At 47.4% G+C, this 18335-nt stretch overlaps 1 protein-coding gene across 1 annotated transcript; it reads right to left on the minus strand.

The window, feature by feature from the left end:
- Positions 1-5379: 5379 nt before the first annotated feature.
- LOC136489714 (uncharacterized) lies at positions 5380-11324 on the minus strand. The gene is made up of 3 exons (XM_066486278.1): positions 11003-11324; positions 5826-6237; positions 5380-5437 (listed from the first exon to the last, which is right to left on the minus strand). The coding sequence occupies exons 1-3, from the start codon at positions 11322-11324 to the stop codon at positions 5380-5382; spliced, it is 792 nt and encodes a 263-aa protein (XP_066342375.1).
- Positions 11325-18335: the final 7011 nt, after the last annotated feature.

Genomic DNA, 18335 nt, shown 5'->3' on the forward strand with positions numbered 1-18335 from the left:
AGTACTGGTTCCCAGGAAGAAAGAAGCAAGTGTCGTATTGTTTTAAAAAAGAAGAGAATCTATATACAACAATCCAATGTTTACAGAGGTAGCCTGTTTAAGATGCGCGCCTCTGAAAATCCATTTTCAGAGGCAGGTATATTTTTTTAAGTGTCTTTTAAATTATTGTATCTCCTAAAATTGCTTACAGAGACAGGCAAAAAAAAAAGTACCACCTCTGAAAATAAAAATGGCCGTTTTTATAGTAGTTTATGTATATTTCGGTTTCCTCTGTTTTTGGTTACATGATGGAGAAGATGGTATGACCAGAGTTAATTTGGTTAGATACTTCTTGTGACAGAATTAAGAACAAAAAACCAGTTTCTGTTATTTCGGGTTCGGTCTCGATTAGATCTGTTCGGTTCCTCATATTTGGTTAACTATGCCCACCCCTAGCGCCAGGTCCTCATAGTGATGGTGGGCTTGATGGCGGCTGTTAGGTATATCACCTAGCTAGCATATTTGCATTGAATAGCGAGATTGCGAAAAAGGCAATGTAGAGGAGGCGAAGTGCAAAGGTGGCCATGGAGATTAGCAGCGCACGCTTGAGGATGGTCTCATGCTTTGTGCCAATAGAGACGGTGGAAGTAGCTGGTTCTTCGAAGGAGAATGATGGGTCACGGTGAGGCAGGTGCGGCGGAGGGGCATTGGTAGAGGCACATCATTGGATGAGAGGGAAGGCGACTAAATTTTATATTTAGGGTTTGTTACATGGGTTTGGGCCTGCGGACCTCTTTAGAGAGCCACCTCTAAAAATAGCCTTATTTTTTAGAGCTTGTTCTCTTAAGAAGCCCACCACTATAAATTGTTTGCCCATTTGCGCACTAGATGATTTCTAGAGGTGATCCTCCATAAATGATCAATAGACCCACCTCTATAAATGAAATACGGTATCCCTTGAAATTATTTTTTCAGTATTGTAAGCTACAATATGGGTCTCAACGGCTATAAATGACCATATTGTCTAGTCAAAAGGGAAAGACCATATTAATCCACTGGTCCATATCAATCCCAAATATAGATACTAAATTAGGACAAAGCAGTATCATTGATTGTTAACAATCTAATGCACAAGGTCACTCCAAAGTTTTTTCTTATATATACAACTAAAAGAAAAGAAGAAATATCTATACTTTTTATTTTTTTATGATAGTCTAAAGGTCCAGATTATTTGGAAGGCTTCATATCAAATATTGCCTATTATTTATTTATCCATCTAATATCTTAGCGTTTTGCCAGAATGCTATAAAATACATCTTTATAAACTAAAAGGAACAATTAATAAATTTAGTACTATATTAATCATTGAAACAGAAGGTGTCAGGCATCCATGTTTTTTTTTTGCGATGAAAGAAGAATTATATTAGATAATAGCTAGGTACATCAACATGTTACACGCACTTTGGAGTACACAAATATCCAGAAATTGATTTTCATCTAAATTGTACCCATGCTGTGAATAGCTCCAAATCTCAAAACCAAACCTATATGACGCTTTGCAATATAGATGACCGTACAGGCAAATACTCGGCAAAGGCCTGAGAACAGATATGCAACGAACGACAGCCAACATCTTCATCCTTCTTTCTGGTGTCTTCCTCGTTCTTTCTGCCACCGAAGAATAAGGAAGACTGATTTGAAACTTATTCTCCCTACCCCTTCATCATGACCAGATCTAACCACAATAAAACGAAGAAGAGATCGGAGAAAATTATTCCATGGCGGCGACACCATCTCCGCCTTGACGTCGCCGTTCGGAAATAAAAGTCTCCATGTCGTCAAACCGATGAGGATGCTGAAGCCATAGTTGTCGCCCTCATCTTCAATAGATCCGCTATAGAGAAAACGATCCCACCCTGTCCTTTTGCCGTCGCCGGAGAGGAGGAAATAAATCCTGAAAACCAAGAAACTTGGCATGGATAGACCCTAACCCTAAAGACTCGATCTATTAGGAAAACTTATCACAAACGATGGATCCCGACCTCCGGCGATATGCCGGAGGAGGGAGGGAGGGGGACCAGCGGTGGTGGAGGCGGCAGCGGCGCTCGACTCAAGTAGCGAGACCCTGTTCGGGTCAGGGGTCGCAGAGGTGATGGTCACGTAGGAGTAGGAGGATGTCAGGCATCCAAGTTGTAACAATAAAGATTCATTTTATAGTAGATTGAAAAAATACAAGTAGAGGAACAACTTATAATATTGAAATGTATCAAGTACAATATCCTCAATAATATTTGAATCAAAATTCCAATAGAAGTACAAAACGGAAGTGAATTTGAGGGAAAAGAAAGACACCGTTCTCAACAAAACGGGAAAGGAAAGTGACTGATGTACTTAGTTAATTATTTTCATGTCTAAGCAATGGTGGTGTCATGCATTGCCAAACGAGGATAGCTCAGCCAGTAAGGTTGCTTGCTTGTAGTTGATAAGTGGAACCTATCCATCTGGGCTCCACCAGCCCAATCTCTTTGATATGCTCATATATAGAAGTAGTGTGTCCGTATATGGGTTTGTAGGTGTGAGTGTGAGTATATATTTGTATCATTGTGTGTGTTTGTGTTTAAGAAAACAAAAAGCAAAGCTGTTAGCTTAGGACACAGAGGCCAAGTTATTCAGAGTAAGCAGTCCCCATATATATAAATGTAACAATTCTTATTTATAGAGGTATATAAAAAAATTCTCTGAACACTTGTTGAGTCAAAACAGATAAGGAACGGCTTCCGTTTCAAGCTGTAAATTTTGAATACATCGTCTGCAAGCCTTTGCCGTTTACATGAACAATTCTATGTACTACTACTGATACATATGTAGTAAGTGAAAACTGCTGACCAGCTCGAACAATGCATGGAAGGAGCTGGTAGCCACGACAGGCCTGGCTAGGTTGTGTTAATGGCCCATCCACTACTGGAGGCGCATGCAAAGGCCCAGAAACCCTCGGCAAAGGCTTTGCCGAGGGCTGCCCTCGGCAAAGACCCCTCGGGGAATTTTTAGATGGTGAAGGGGTCTTTGCCGAGGGCCCTTTATCGGGCACTCGGCAAAGCCTTTGCCGAGGGCCAGGACGGCCCTCGGCAAAGAAAAGAAGCCGTCAGGCGCCGGCGCCGTTGGCGGTTTCTTTGCCGAGGGCCGACCCTCGGCAAAGAAATGGTTTTTTTTTTATTTTTTTTGCCGAGGGCCGGCGCTCGGCAAATAATTTTTTTTAAAAAAAACTTTGCCAAGGGCCTCCTCCCTGGCCCTCGGCAAAGAAATTTTCAGGATTTTTCCCAAAAAAATCTTTGCCGAGGGCTATTGCCAGGGCCCTCGGCAAAGGTTTTTTTTAAAAAAAAAAATTTCTTTGCCGAGGGCTGGCCCTCGGCAAAGAAATGGTTTTTTTTGAGGGCCAGCCCTCGGCAAAGAATTTTTTTTTTTAAAAAAACCTTTGCCGAGGGCCTGCTCCCTGGCCCTCGGCAAAGAAATTTTCAGGATTTTTCCCAAAAAAAATCTTTACCGAGGGCTATTGCTAGGGCCCTCGGCAAAGGACCCTTCTTTGCCGAGGGCCTTGGTCATTGCCCTCGGCAAAGAGGCAGAAATTTAAATTTTTTTTTGTTTTTTGCATTTCATCGACACAAGCATTTCATATATATACATATATATATCACACAGAACCCATTTTCTCATAATATATCACAACCATAATTGTGAACCACAAATCACAATATATTACAATGACAAGTCACATGTTCATCATCATTCACATGTTTATTACGACAAGTTAATGAAATCCAAGCACAAGTCACAACCATAAATCACAAATCACGCTAAAGTCCAACCACATCACCTAGCATGAGTCCTCATCAAGCTAGCCTATGAGACGATGGTGAAGGAAAAGTAGGATCACCCGGTGACGCACTAGCGGGTTGATTGGAACCCGCGGACAAAAGCTGCACAAAGGAGCAGAGATTGCATGTGTGAGTAATCCGGGAAAACAGTTTTGGAACTTAGAGATTGCATCTAGTATTCTAGGAATACAAAAAGATTAGACTCAATTGAAAATTTCGGCAGCACCTCCCCTGCACGGGGAGGTTTCCAAAACCTGCAAGAAACGACGGCACGAACGCCGACATCCACAACGGCACGAACGCCGACATCCACAACGGCACGAAGGCTGACATACATGCAAAGCACAAGCGATAAGTGAACTTTCATACTTACAGGAGTAGCTGCAGGAGTAGGAGGTGGAGGAGCTGAAAACTGCACAGGTACACCTGATGCTTGCCCAAGACTTTGCATGATCACCATCATCTCTGCCATCTGCTTCTGCGCGGCCTCGAACGCGACCTTCTGGGCCTGCAGCTGTGCGGTCAGCTCCGCGTTCTGCTCTTGACTTTGCCTTTTTGTTTCTTGCAGCTCGGCCTGCAATATTTCACTCCAATGTATCAGTAATGCAAATCTAATTTAGGTGTGTAAATATCTACGTACGACGAGTAAAACAGGAATTACCTGGAGTGCTTGGACCTGCTGCAGTGCTAGAGAAGGCCGTGGACGTATGGGCTGGCTGGAGCTCGTGCTCCGTGCTCGGATAGCGTCGAGGGAGGGAACAGTGGTGGAGTCGATGGCGCCGTCTGCAATCCACAGCCGCCCGTGCTTCTTGCCTCCTCCGAGCCTCATGATCGCCTCTGCATCAATGGGCTCAGTGCGCACATTGTAATCTTCCTCATAGATCTCCCTTACCGTTGACGTGTACTCTTGGACTTTAGTGTACACGTTCGGGTCGGAGTACGCCTGGGGTGGGGCAACCGGGTCGAAGGAGACAGAGGACGATGCCCAGCCCATGTGGGACATAGCCCACGCAGAGAACTCCGAGACCTCCTCGCCTGGGTGCGCAGCCTCCTGCGAGAAAGATGGGAAGATGGTGAGAAATCAAGCAGAATTGAGCGTCAAAATAAATGAAAGAAATCACTTACGTATGTTTGTTTGTATCCGGGGAGGCTACGGCTGCCTTGATGGTGAGTTGGACCTTGCCTCATCAGACGCTGTTCCCGCTGCCTCTCGTGCGTGTCAACAAAGTCCTGTGATAACCACTTGTCCACGATCATGGCCCAGCACTCGGGATACGATCGGCACCACCAGGGAATCACCTACAAGTCATCGAGTATTTGACATATAAGAAGATGAAATTGAACCTACTTAATATCAAAACGAATCATTATGAATGTTATTCGCCTACCTCAAGGTACTGGTCCCAGGTCAGCGTAATCCGTCTTGCTTGAGGCTTGGGGAGGGACTGCCTAAGTACCGACCTATAGTAGTCTATGTGAGCCTGGACACGCCCATGGTGGTGGATCTCGGTGACGTACTTCCTACAAGCTACGACAGCCGCTTGATCCGCCTGGGCCTCAAGTCCTTCTTCGGCCTTGAAATATTTCTACATACAAAACCGATGTATCCATTCATTATTTCAATAAAAGATTTAACCAATGAATGCGATGTATTAAGCAATGTTGTGCGAGAGAGACTTACCCAAAACTCCGCCAATACACGCTCCTGCTTGTTGCGGTAAGTGTCATCCATGACCAACGCATACCTGTCCCAGTTGGAGGCCGGCTCCCGCACCACCGGCTCTTCGGACAGTTGCACAATGCCGGGGTGCCATTTCCTACACAAAACACCAAGGATGCTCGTGGGGGTGCGTGCTGGAGTACCCGACAAAACCAACCAGGCCCTGCACAAGTGATTAAGAAAATTTATCAGTTTCTCTTAAGATTTCCAACATATCTTATGAAGTAGTTGTGATAACATCCATAGTTACTTACCTCTTTGCCATAGGCCGAATCACTGGGCGATTGTGAGGAAGCGGAACTGGAGGGAGGCTCGCGGGACCTCGCTTGTAGAGAGTCTGGGTAGTAGTACCCTCTCCCTCGCCCTCGAGTGCCTCGCCTCCCTCGCCCTCGAGCGCCTCGTCTCCCTCGCCCGTCTGCTGACCCCTCTCGTCCTCTGACGAGGACATGGCCGTGGCCGTCACGTGCTCCTCCTCTAGCACCTCGTCACGTGTCAAGGGAGGAGACCGCTGCCTCCTGTGGCGGCTATCCCTGGTCCTCCTCTCGTCACCTCTTGCGGACGCTGCCTCGGACGACGACCCCTCAGCTCGAAGGAGAGGGCGGTCTCTCCCGTAAACCGAGGGCATGTCACGGCGTGGATGTCTGCTCGCCATCTTTGTCCAATCACCTGCAATCACAAAGAATGAACAAGACTAATTAGTACATATATTAGAAATAGATTCAAAATATATAAACAAAACACAAATTAAAAAACCATAGTATTACATGTATTAGGAATAATCTTCATGATTGGGATCATAGGTCTCATCATCACTGTCAAAATTGTCCAAATGGGCAACACTATCCGAAGGTTCTATGTTGTCATCATCGTCATTGCCTAGAAGTAATCGCTCAAGCATTGCTATGTCCTTGGCATTTACCACCACATCTCCATCGACCTCGTCATCAACCGTTTCGTTGTCTACTTCCATTTCGATTGCTTCGGGTAAGACTATCTCAAACGTGCCTGGTAGCCCATCTTCTTGATAGAACTGTCCATCATATGTGTTTGCATTGAAGTTGTAATCATCATCGTTTGGGGCAGGTAGTTTACCATGTGGAGATACCTGGTGCACAATAGCCCAACCCTTAAGATCCTCTTTGTCTTGGTTGGCGTATCGAGTATAATACACCTGCATGGCCTGTTGAGCCACAATGTAGACATCTTTTCTAGGATAGATGGAATCTTCTCGAATCTCGACTAGCCCAAGATGAGGGGTTCATCTCGTTGATCGAGGATTAAACCAGTGGCATTTGAACATGACAGGTTTAAGAGGTTTGTCTCCATGAAATGAGAGTTCATAGATTTCCTCAACTCTACCATGATAGTCGAGGCCATCAGTGTCGAGCGTACAAACTCCGCTATTTGTGGTTTTTCGTTTGGGCCGAATCTGCTCGTAACTTGTTGTGTGGAAGCGATATCCGTTCATGTCATAGCCGGTAAATGACTTCACCCTAACGTCATAGCCATTTGCAACCTGTTTCAACTCATCACTCATGGACGAATCAGTCTGGGCCTGCAAGGTGAAGCATGATAGATCGTTATATTAATCAAACGTACGATCACCTTGGACGATCGAACGTACGAGCTAAATTGGACATTACCTTTTGTTTGAACCAAGAAATGAAATCAGGCCTCCCCGCTCCCGCACCCCGTGAAACAAGGGTGTCTTGTTCATGTGAGGTAGGATCCCTTGATTGATGCCAGAATTCACGAACAAATTCCCTGTCTGAACGAGAATCAATGGGGTTGGATGCAGAATAGTGACGGCATATTGAAATAAGTTTGTTGAGAACTTACTTGATGAACGGCTGCACCTCGGTAAGGTTATTCAACACATATAGCATGATACTGCGCCACTCTTCATTTCCCAATAGCTTTGGGGTTGGTCCACTTGCGCTGCCGAGTTGGCCTTGGAAAAGGCTCAGGGTTGATTCATTTTCGCCAGTATTGTAATGAGGAGGTGGATTATGATTGCTAGGAAGGTTCAGCTTGTAGTATAGCATTGTGAAGTTTGCCACCTCCTCCTGAAGGCATGCCTTTGCAATGGAAGCCTCAATTCTGGCTTTATTTGTACATTTTTTGCGAAGAGTCTTTAGACATCTCTCGATTGGATAGCACCAACGGGCCTGCACGGGCCCCCCCAAACGTGCCTCGGACAGGAGGTGCACAATCAGATGTTGCATCGGCAAGAAGAAGTCGGGTGGAAAGATCTTCTCCAGCTTACAGAGCAACACAGGTGCCGCTTTTTCCATGTCCTGAGTGACGGTCCGAGATATCTCCTTGGCACAAAGCTAGCGGAAGAAAAAGCTCAACTCTGCCAGCACTTGCCAGACATGCTCAGGGACATAGCCTCAGACCATCGCCAAAAGAAGCCGCTCAATCCATATGTGGTAGTCATGACTCTTCATCCCGTTGACTCGCAGAGTGCCTAAGTTCACTTCCCTGCTAAGATTCGTTGCATATCCATCTGGAAACATTAACATCTGGATCCATTTTAGTACCTCCCTCCTTTGATCGATTTGCAAGATGAAATTGACCTTAGGCCTTTTCCAGTTCTTGTTTCGGCCACTAGGAGGCTGCATCGCTTGATTCGGTCTATCGCACAACGTCGCTAGGTCCACTCTAGCCTTAACGTTGTCCTTAGACTTTTCAGTGTCCTTGAGAGTTCCCCAAAGTGCCTCGGCGATATTCTTTTCAGTGTGCATTACATCAATGTTATGTGGCAGAAGGTCATCGAAATAGGGGAGCCTCGTCAAGACGGATTTATGAGTCCACATATGTTCCTCACCATATCCCACAAAACCACCTTCTTCATTGGGCACGAGAGCATCTATCTAAACACGAACCTCGGCACCAGTCCTCAAGTGCGGTTTAGGGTCTGTCACTTTAACACCTTTCGTAAAGCTCCTGATGTCTTCTCCAAATTCATGGTCTAGAGGGAGGAACTGACGATACTGGTCGAACGATGAATACTTGCCACCCTTCTTCAACCAAATGAACCTCACGGCTTCCTTGCATACTGGGCATGGGAACTTCCCGTGAACACACCAGGCGGCAAATAACCCATATGCCAGGAAGTCATGCAGGGAGTAGTGGTACCAAACGTGCATTTTGAAGCTTGTCTTTGTAGCTCGATCGTATGTCCAAACCCCCTTCTCCCAAGCGTGGATCAATTCATCAATCACAGGCTCCATGAACACACCCATATTACTCCCCGGGTGTCCAGGAATTATCAACAACAAGAATACATTATGCCGTTGAAAGGAGATGCTGGGAGGGAGATTGAGGGGGATAACAAAAATGGGCCAGCATGTGTATGGGGCAGCCATCATTCCATAAGGATTGAACCCATCTGTTGCCAGCGCGACACGTACATTATGGGCCTCAGCTGCTTTGTCACGATGTTTGTCATTGAAATACGTCCATGCTTCAGCATCAGACGGATGTACCATCTTCCCAGGATTGTACCGTTTGCCATCTTTGTGCCATGTCATTTGTTTTGTGGATTCCTCAGTCATGAATAGCCGTTGGATCCTCGGTAGGAAAGGAAGGTGCCGTAGCACTCTCACAGGGATCAGAAGTTGCTTCTTCTGACCATCACCAGAGTCTACCTCCAGGTACCTGGAGGATTTACACTTCGGACAGTAATTTGCATCCTTGTGTTCTTTCCTAAATAGGACACACCCCTTCGGACAAACATGTATCTTGTCATATGGCATCTTAAGCATACGAAGGAGTTTCTCTGCCTCGTACAAGTTCGTCAGCAAAGTGTGCTTCTCCGGTAGCATGGTGCCAAACACGGCCAACATCTTATCGAAGCCTTCTCGACTCAGGTTTAACTCGGCCTTCAACCCCATTACGCACCCAATCGCATCTAGCTGAGAAATCATTGTACCCTCATGAAGGGGTTTCTATACCGAGTCCAACATTTTGTAGAAGTCCTTTGCGGATTCCTCCATCTCCTCCTTCTCACGTCGTTCAGCGAAGTGAGCTTGGTGGGCATCATCTAGCATGTCTGCTACCCCGACATCGTCATCAAAAGCCTCGAGGTGTGGTCTCACCACCTCCGCTCTTATACGATCTGCTTCACCATGGTAGATCCACTGCTGGTAGCCAGGTGTATAACCATTGAACACAAGATGTCTACCCATGGTCTTCTCATCTACTTTTCTCATGTTGTCACATTTGCTGCAGGGACACCAAACTAGAGAATGTCCTCCTGCTCCTAGGCCAAATGCATGTTTCAAGAAACCATCTGTCCCCTTCACCCATTCATAGTCGTAGTCACTCCCGCTTCTCCAGCCCGTGTACATCCACTGACGGTCCTCCATCCTTTAACATTTACATCATAGAGTATTGTGACCATCAATTCCATCTACACGGTGTTCCTACTGTCTAATAGGTGAGGATAGGTCCTAATCCCACCCGTGGATGCGTAGATGAGGTCAGTTTCCATGCTCTGCTCCTCTCCGAGACAGAATTTCGGCAGCACCTCCCCGATGTTCTCCCGATACATGTCCTGCAAGGGAGAGTGTGTATCCGGAGAATAACAGAGAGGTGTTGCCGAAACTCCTTCTTGGATCAGAGCAGACCATGGAAACTAACCCATCTACGCATCCACGGGCTGTCTAAAAACGTGGACAATCCGAAACATATATGGTCGCAGATACGCAAAGATTAGCATACCTATGATCGTATCTCTTTCGGACGGGAGACGCCTAACTGGGTTACGCGCGGGCTACGATAGACCTGCAGAAAAAGAGGTTATTTATACCTAGGGTGTCGGTGAAGTAAGGCTAGCGGGGCAGTGGCGAATCGATGCAGTGGCGAGGCGACGCAGTGCAGGCAGAACCCGACGTCGACGAAGATGATCGGGGTCCTCCGGGTCCCCTCCGACGTACTCTTCTCCTGCATAAAAAGACAATAGGTTATTGTTTGTTCAAAATTTCGGCAGCACCTCCCCTGCACGGGGAGGTTTCCAAAACCTGTAAAAAAACGACACGATGGCCGACATTCACAACGGCATGAAGGCCGACAACCACAACGGCACGAAGGCCCTAATATCGACTTACGGCACGAAGGCCCTCATATCAACTTACGGCATGAAGGCCCACACAACCACATACGGCACGAAGGCCGACAACGAGAGTTTTACCTAGGGTTGCGGTGGAGTCGGGCGTCGCGGTGCGGGGGTCACTTTCTTCTCTGGCGAGGTCGAGCAGCGTTGGAGTACTCCTCTCCCCCTCTTCCCTTTCTTCTCTCCTTTTCCTCTTCTCCTTCTCTTCCCCTTCCTCCTTCTCCTCTTCTTCTCCTTTTCTTCCCCTTCCTCCTTCTCCTCTTCTCCTTCTCTTCTTCCTCCAACTTCACCCTCTGCCTCCTCCCCACCAACAGCAGCCAGCGACGGGGGTGGACTGGGGCCTGGGGTCGGGGCGGGAAGGCCGGCGAGTGGGGGCTGTCGGAGGGCCGGCCGGGGCGGCCGACCTCCCCTTTCTCGATGGAGACGGGGAAGGGAGGCAGGGCGCGACCTCGGCCGCCACTGGGCGTGGTGGGGCGGCGCACTGGTGGGGTGGCAGGGCGCGCTGGGTGGGCCGAGCGCGGGGCGGTGGGGCATGCGGGGTGGCAAGGCGCGCAGCAGCGGGCGCGGGCAGCGCGGTGCGCGGCGGCGGTGGTGGAGGCGCGGGGGGATGAAGGACGTGGGGAGGGTGGGGCATGGGGGCAGGCGAGGCGGGCAGCAGCAGTCGAGCTCAGTCGTGGGCGGGGTAGCCGCGGAGGATGGAGGGCAGGGGATGAGGGCGCAGGAGGAGGGTGGCGCGCGGTGGGCGGCGATGGGCCGAGGGGGAAGGGAGGTGGGGTGACTCGGCGGGGGGACACGTGGACGCCAGATCGAGAGGGCGCGTGGTACGAGGGAGCAAAAGTGGGGTGGAGGCGGGGGGAGGGGGCGGCGTGGTGGGCGGGGGTCGAGAAGGGAGTGAAGGGTCGGGCGGGAGCGGGAAGCGGCTTTGCGGCGGCGGGTGCGCGCGGCGTTGGTGGTGTAGGCGCGGGGTCGGCCAGACAGGCGCGTGGGGAGGGAAGATGCGGTTTCGAAGGGTTTTTTTTGACAGGCTTGCGGCCCAATTTAGATTTCGGCCCTTTGCCGAGGGCCCAGATCCAGGGCCCTCGGCAAGGATTTTTTTATTTTTTTAAAAAAATTCTTTACCGAGGGCCACGGGCCACGGGCCAGGCCCTCGGCAAAGAGCCCTCTGTAATTTTTTTTTGGTTTTTTGAACCCAGTTTTTTTGTGGGGCTATTATACTTTATTTAAAATTTAATTTTAAAATTTGGGCCAATTTTGACTTTTTTTGTATATTTTCTTAATTTATTTTGTTTCTTTGATTTTTTTCGAATATGTCAAATTTGAACTGCAGCTGCATGGAATATTGCAATGTAGTGTTTCAAAAAATGTTATTCATGTTAATTGGTGCATGTTGAGTCCCTATCCACGAACTCGCATCAAATTTCGTGCATCTTCTTCGCGTAACATGACGACCGACTTGCCGGAAAAGTGTTTTAAAATTATATAAAATCCATACGAAGTCCGAAAATCACGAAACTTGGCAAGATGTCATGTTATCGCATGTGTAGGCTGTGGTAAAAAATTGAGAAGGTTTCGAGCGAGTTGCGACGTCGGATCTCCACATGTGATCATCACATGTGGAGATGTCTGGGTTTCAGGCATCCGACCTCGGCAAAGATTTGATTTGCCGTGGGCCTGTCTTTGCCGAGGGTCGGACTCTCGGCAAAGGCCTCTTTGCCGAGGGCCGTTCTTTGCCGAGGGCTCCTATGTCTGGCCCTCGGCAAAGAGTGTCTTTGCCGAGTGTCCGAGATTTGGCCCTCGGCAAAGCCTCAGGCCCTCGGCAAAGCACGCGTTTCCAGTAGTGATCTACTGCATCTACATCAGAAGAAGCGGCCCAAGTTCCTCGGGTTGGATCACGCACTCGATGGCCCAACGTTCGTCTAGCTGGTGCTGAGTGGATGTGAGTGTGCCTGTGAGCACCTGCGGGTGAAAACAACAACAACAACAAAGCCTTTAAGTCCCAAACAAGTTGGGGTAGGCTAGAGTTAAAACCCATCAGAAGCAATCAAGGTTCAGGCACGTGAATAGCTGTCTTCCAAGCACTCCTATCTAAGGCTAAGTCTTTGGGTATATTCCATCCTTTCAAGTCTCCTTTTATTGCCTCTACCCAAGTCAACTTCGGTCTTCCTCTGCCTCTCTTCACGTTACTATCCTGACTTAGGATTCCACTACGCACCGGTGCATCTAGAGGTCTCCGTTGCACATGTCCAAACCATCTCAACCGGTGTTGGACAAGCTTTTCTTCAATTGGCGCTACCCCTAATCTCTCACGTATATCATCGTTCCGAACTCGATCCCTTCTTGTATGACCGCAAATCCAACGCAACATACGCATTTCCGCGACACTTAGCTGTTGAACATGTCGTCTTTTCGTAGGCCAACATTCTGCACCATACAACATAGCAGGTCTAATCGCCATCCAATAAAACTTGCCTTTTAGCTTTTGTGGTACCCTTTTGTCACATAGGACACCAGACACTTGCTGCCACTTTATCCACCCTGCTTTGATTCTATGGCTAACATCTTCATCAATATCCCCGTCCCTCTATAACATTGATCCTAAATATCGAAAGGTATCCTTCCTAGGCACTACTTGACCTTCCAAACTAACATCTTCCTCCTCCTAAGTAGTAGTGCCGAAGTCACATCTCATATACTCAGTTTTAGTTCTACTGAGTCTAAAACCTTTGGACTCCAAAGTCTCCCGCCATAACTCTAGTTTCTGATTCACTCCTATCCGGCTTTCATCAACTAGCACTACATCGTCCGCGAAAAGCATACACCAAGGGATGTCCCCTTGTATGTCCCTTGTGACCTCATCCATCACTAAAGCAAACAAATAAGGGCTCAAAGCTGACCCTTGATGTAGTCCTATCCTAATCGGGAAGTCATCCGTGTCTCCATCACTTGTTCGAACTCTAGTCACAACATTGTTGTACATGTCCTTAATGAGCCCGACATACTTCGTTGGGACTTTATGTTTGTCCAAAGCCCACCACATAACATTCCTTGGTATTTTATTATAAGCCTTCTCCAAGTCAATAAAAACCATGTGTAGGTCCTTCTTCTTCTCCCTATACCGCTCCATAACTTGTCTTACTAAGAAAATAGCTTCCATGGTTGACCTTCCGGGCATGAAACTAAATTGATTCATAGAGACCTACGTTATTGCTCTCAAGCGATGCTCGATAACTCTCTCCCATAGCTTCATAGTATGGCTCATCAACTTAATTCCCCGGTAATTCGTATAACTTTGAATATCCCCTTTATTCTTGTAGATCGGTACCAATATACTTCTCCTCCACTCATCAGGCATCTTGTACGATCGAAAAATATGGTTGAATAGCTTGGTTAGCCATACTATAGCTATGTCCCCGAGGCATCTCCACACCTCGATTGGGATACCATCTGGTCCCATCGCCTTACCTCCTTTCATCCTTTTCAACGCCTCTCTGACCTCAGATTCTTGGATTCTCCACACAAAGCGCCTATTGGTGTCATCAAAAGAGTCATCCAACTGAAAGGTTGTGTCCATATTCTCACCATTGAACAATTTGTCAAAATACTCTTGCCATCGATGTCGGATCTCATCCTCCTTCACCAAGAGATGCTCCCTTTCATCCTTAATGCACTTAACTTGGTTGAAGTCCCGTGTCTTTCTCTCATGAACCCTAGCCATCCTATAAATGTCCTTTTCTCTTTCCTTCGTACTCAAATGTTGGTAAAGATCTTCGTACACTCTACCCTTTGCCACACTTACAACTCGCTTTGCAATCTTCTTTGCCACCTTGTACTTCTCTATGTTGTCCACACTCCTGTCATGGTACAAGCGTCTATAGCATTCTTTCTTCTCCTTAATAGCCCTTTGGACTTCCTCGTTCCACCACCAAGTATCTTTAGCCTCGCGTCCCCTTCCTTTGGTTACTCCACACACCTCTGAGGCTACCTTCCGAATGTTGGTTGCCATTTTGTCCCACATGTTGTTTATGTCATCTTCTTCTTTCCAAGAGCCCTCTTTGATAACCATTTCCCTAAATACCTCTGATGTCTCCCTTTTCAGTTTCCACCACTTTGTTCTTTCAATCTTAGCTTGTTTATCCCTACGGGCACGCACCTGAAAACGAAAATCTGCCACCAAAAGCTTATGTTGAGAAACAACACACTCCCCTGGTATCACCTTGCAATCCAAGCATGTGTAAATATATGCTACCAGAGAGGAGAGGATATGAGGAATTTTGTAATCAGACTCTAAACTCTCAAGCACTCATCCTTTCTGCCTATCCTTCCTGCCTGATTGATGTGTTGTTCGTTTGAACCTCTTCCCAAATTGCTTCTATTCCTTGCCTACTGCTAACAATTGGTATTAGAGACACTAATTTTGGGTTTCCCTCATCGATCTGCTCTTACTCCATCGGTTGATTTGAGCAATTGATCCGGTTGGTTCGATCTCGTTTGTAGCAGTGAGCTGCTGCTAGGGATTTGGTCACCGTAATTCCCTTCTCCGCTCGAATTGACTTGTGGTTGCAGTCGATCTAGATCATCCCCAACCTTTAGCCCACGGCCACTTCACCCGACGACAGCACCGACTGGGAATCATGAACCCAGAGACGAAAATCATCCTCGACGAGATCAACCACCGTTTCAACGAGCATGACCAGAAGTGGGATTCGCATTTCGTGGATCAGGATGCGTGCCTTTCTCGCCAGATCCGTGACTTGGAGCAGGCGCAGGAGGGGCGCATGGCGGCTCTAGAGAAGGTCACTGCGTCGCTCGATGAGTGGCGGCCGTCGATTGAAGGCATCGTCGACGACATGAAGCTCGACATCTCGAAGTCCAAGTTGGAGGTGTTGAAGATCTCTCGCAAACTGGGAGCAGGTGATCCTAGATCAACCGGCTACCACACCGGGTGTCTTCACCGCCGTTCCGTCAGCTGTCGAGCATCCATTCGTCAACGCTCTAGCAAATCTGCCCAATGGGCACTGCGTCGACAATCACTACCGGGAGAGTGGATTTAGGGTAGTTTCTACCCTGATTCATTCGCCGGTCAAGGGTATGCCACCATTCCCCACTCCTCCCTCTCCGAGATCTGTTTTCTAGTCTACTTATGATCCTAGAGTTCGTAGTGGTACCACCGGGGTGGGGCATAACGGTTCCAGCCCCCCAAACTTCCTAAATTTGATTTTCCTAAGTTTGACGGATCCCAACCCAAATACTGGCTTAATCAATGAAAGGATTACTTTGAACTATATGGTACTGAGCCTCACATGTGGGTTAGGGTCGCTAAAATACATTTCACACACGCTGCTAAGCGTTGGTACCCTTCTGTTGAATCCTAGCTCCAAACTGCTAACTGGCCTACATTTACTCGCTCGATCCTTGATCGTTTTGGCCACGATGAGCATGAGCTTTTGCTTAGACAACTTTTCCAAATCCATCAAACTAATTCTGTTCAGGAGTACATAGACCAATTCATTGCTATTGTAGATGACTTATCAGCTTATGGTGGTACCACAGACCCTCTCTACTATGCTATGAGATTTGTTGATGGTTTGAAAGATTATATTAGAGCTGCAGTAGCTTTGCATCGTCCCCAAAATCTGGATACTGCCTGCATCCTTGCTAAATTATAGGAGGAGGTCGCTAACCCTACCAAGAAGAGGGACTTCAGGCGTGCGGAACACCCGGTGGGACCCCGACCGTATGCTCCACGGGCGCTTCCTCTACCTCCACCCCCTCCCCATCTTGCACTTTCGGCCACCGAGGTGAAGCCGGTTGTGGATGCTGGGCGTGGACATATACTCTGGATGAACGCTGGTCCGCACTTCGTGCGACCTGGCGTGCTCAAGGCCTTTGTGTGAGGTGTGGTGGAAAATGGGGTCGTGATCATCAATGCCCTACTACAGTCCAACTTCATGTCATTCAAGAGCTGCTGGATGTTTTTCATGAAGCCACTCCTGTCGAAGCTGAGGATTCAGTTCAGGAAATAGAGCCGGAGCAGTTGTTTCTCTCTTTATCAGTGGCAGCGGTAACTGGCACTGTTCAACCGCGAACCATGTGTTTTTGGGGCCTCCTTGGTGATCAACATGTTAAAATTCTACTTGATTCGGGTAGTTCCCATACTTTCATCAGCTCGGTTATTGCTTCGGGCTGTCCAACTCTACAACAGTTGCCTCTTCCCTTAAAAGTATAGGTAGCTAATGGGCAGGTGATAACTTGTTCTTCACACATTCCTGATGCCAGTTGGTCTATACAGGGCTGTCAGTTTTCCTCAGATTTGAAGGTGCTTCCATTATCCTCTTATGACATGATCTTGGGTCTTGATTGGCTTGAAGCCAATAGTCCGATGGAAGTCCATTGGGGTCAGGAGTGGATTCAGCTCCAACATCAGGGCACTACTATTCATTTAGTGGGTATTCTGCCGGATCTGACGGCTGGAGCAGTCTTACAGCTATGTTCTCTTGATTCTCAGTAGTCTTCTGATCCTCCTGCTTATCCTGTCGAAGTTCAGTAACTGATCCAGGATTACTCTGGATTGTTTGATCCGCCAAATCAGTTGTCTCCTTCTCGCAATTGTGATCATTCAATTCCCCTGGTTCCTGGAGCAGCTCTGGTCTATTCTCGTCCTTACTGTTTCTCCCCAGCTATCAAGGATGAGGTGGAGAAACAAGTCAAGGAAATGTTGGCATTAGGTATTATTCAAAAGAGCACCAGCCCATTCTCCTCTGCAGTACTGTTGGTCAGAAAAAAGGACAATACATGGAGGTTTTGTGTCGATTACCGGCAACTGAATGCTATCACCATTAAAGGCAAATATCCAGTACCCATAATTGATGTGCTTCTCGATGACTTGGCTGGAGCTTGTTGGTTTTCTAAACTCGATTTGCGCTCTGGTTTTCACCAGATTCGGTTGAAGCCCGATGAGGAGTTCAAAACTGCATTTCAAACCCATTTTGGACAGTTTGAGTTCAGACTCATGCCGTTTGGCCTCACAGGAGCGCCTAGAACATTTCAAGATGCCATGAATTCAACTCTGGCTCCTTTTCTACAGAAATTTGTATTGGTTTTCTTCGATGATATCTTGATGAGGAACATCTTCACCACCTACAGTTGGTCTTTCAACAGCTTCAAGATCATGACTGGAAGATCAAACTTGCTAAATGTGAGTTCGCCAAGCAAAGTATTGCATATCTCGGCCATGTCATTACTCCAGCAGGGGTTACCACTGATCCTCAGAAAGTAGTGGTTGTGGTCAATTGGCGTACTCCCCAGTCAGTAAAGGATTTGCGCAACTTTTTGGGTTTAGCAGGGTATTACAGAAAATTTTCCGCAATTTTGGTGTCATCACAAAACCGTTGACCAAGTTGCTAAAAAAGAACACCTTGTTCATCTGGACTTCTTCCCATGACCAGTCCTTCCAAGCACTAAAGTAAGCCCTGAGTTCTTCACCAGTCCTTGCTTTGCCTGACTTCTCCAAGCCATTTAGCATTGAGACGGATGCTATTGCCAGTGGTATTGGTGCTATTCTTACTCAGGAGGGTCATCCATTGGCGTTTCTCAACAAAGCATTGGGACCCCGTTCTCGTGGGCTGAGTGCTTATGAGAAGGAATA

The sequence above is a fragment of the Miscanthus floridulus genome, chromosome 10 (assembly GCF_019320115.1).
Source record: "Miscanthus floridulus cultivar M001 chromosome 10, ASM1932011v1, whole genome shotgun sequence".
Classification (NCBI taxonomy): domain Eukaryota; kingdom Viridiplantae; phylum Streptophyta; class Magnoliopsida; order Poales; family Poaceae; genus Miscanthus; species Miscanthus floridulus.

Coding starts and splice junctions, on each gene's coding strand:
- LOC136489714 (XM_066486278.1), bottom strand. CDS start 11,324: ATGCCCCACCCTCCCCACGTCCTTCATCCCCCCGCGCCTCCACCACCG. Junction 6,238..11,002: donor CACCCCCGTCGCTGGCTGCT/GTTGGTGGGGAG, acceptor TTGTGATTGCAG/GTGATTGGACAAAGATGGCG. Junction 5,438..5,825: donor ATTCGGCCTATGGCAAAGAG/GTAAGTAACTAT, acceptor TTTTGTATGTAG/AAATATTTCAAGGCCGAAGA.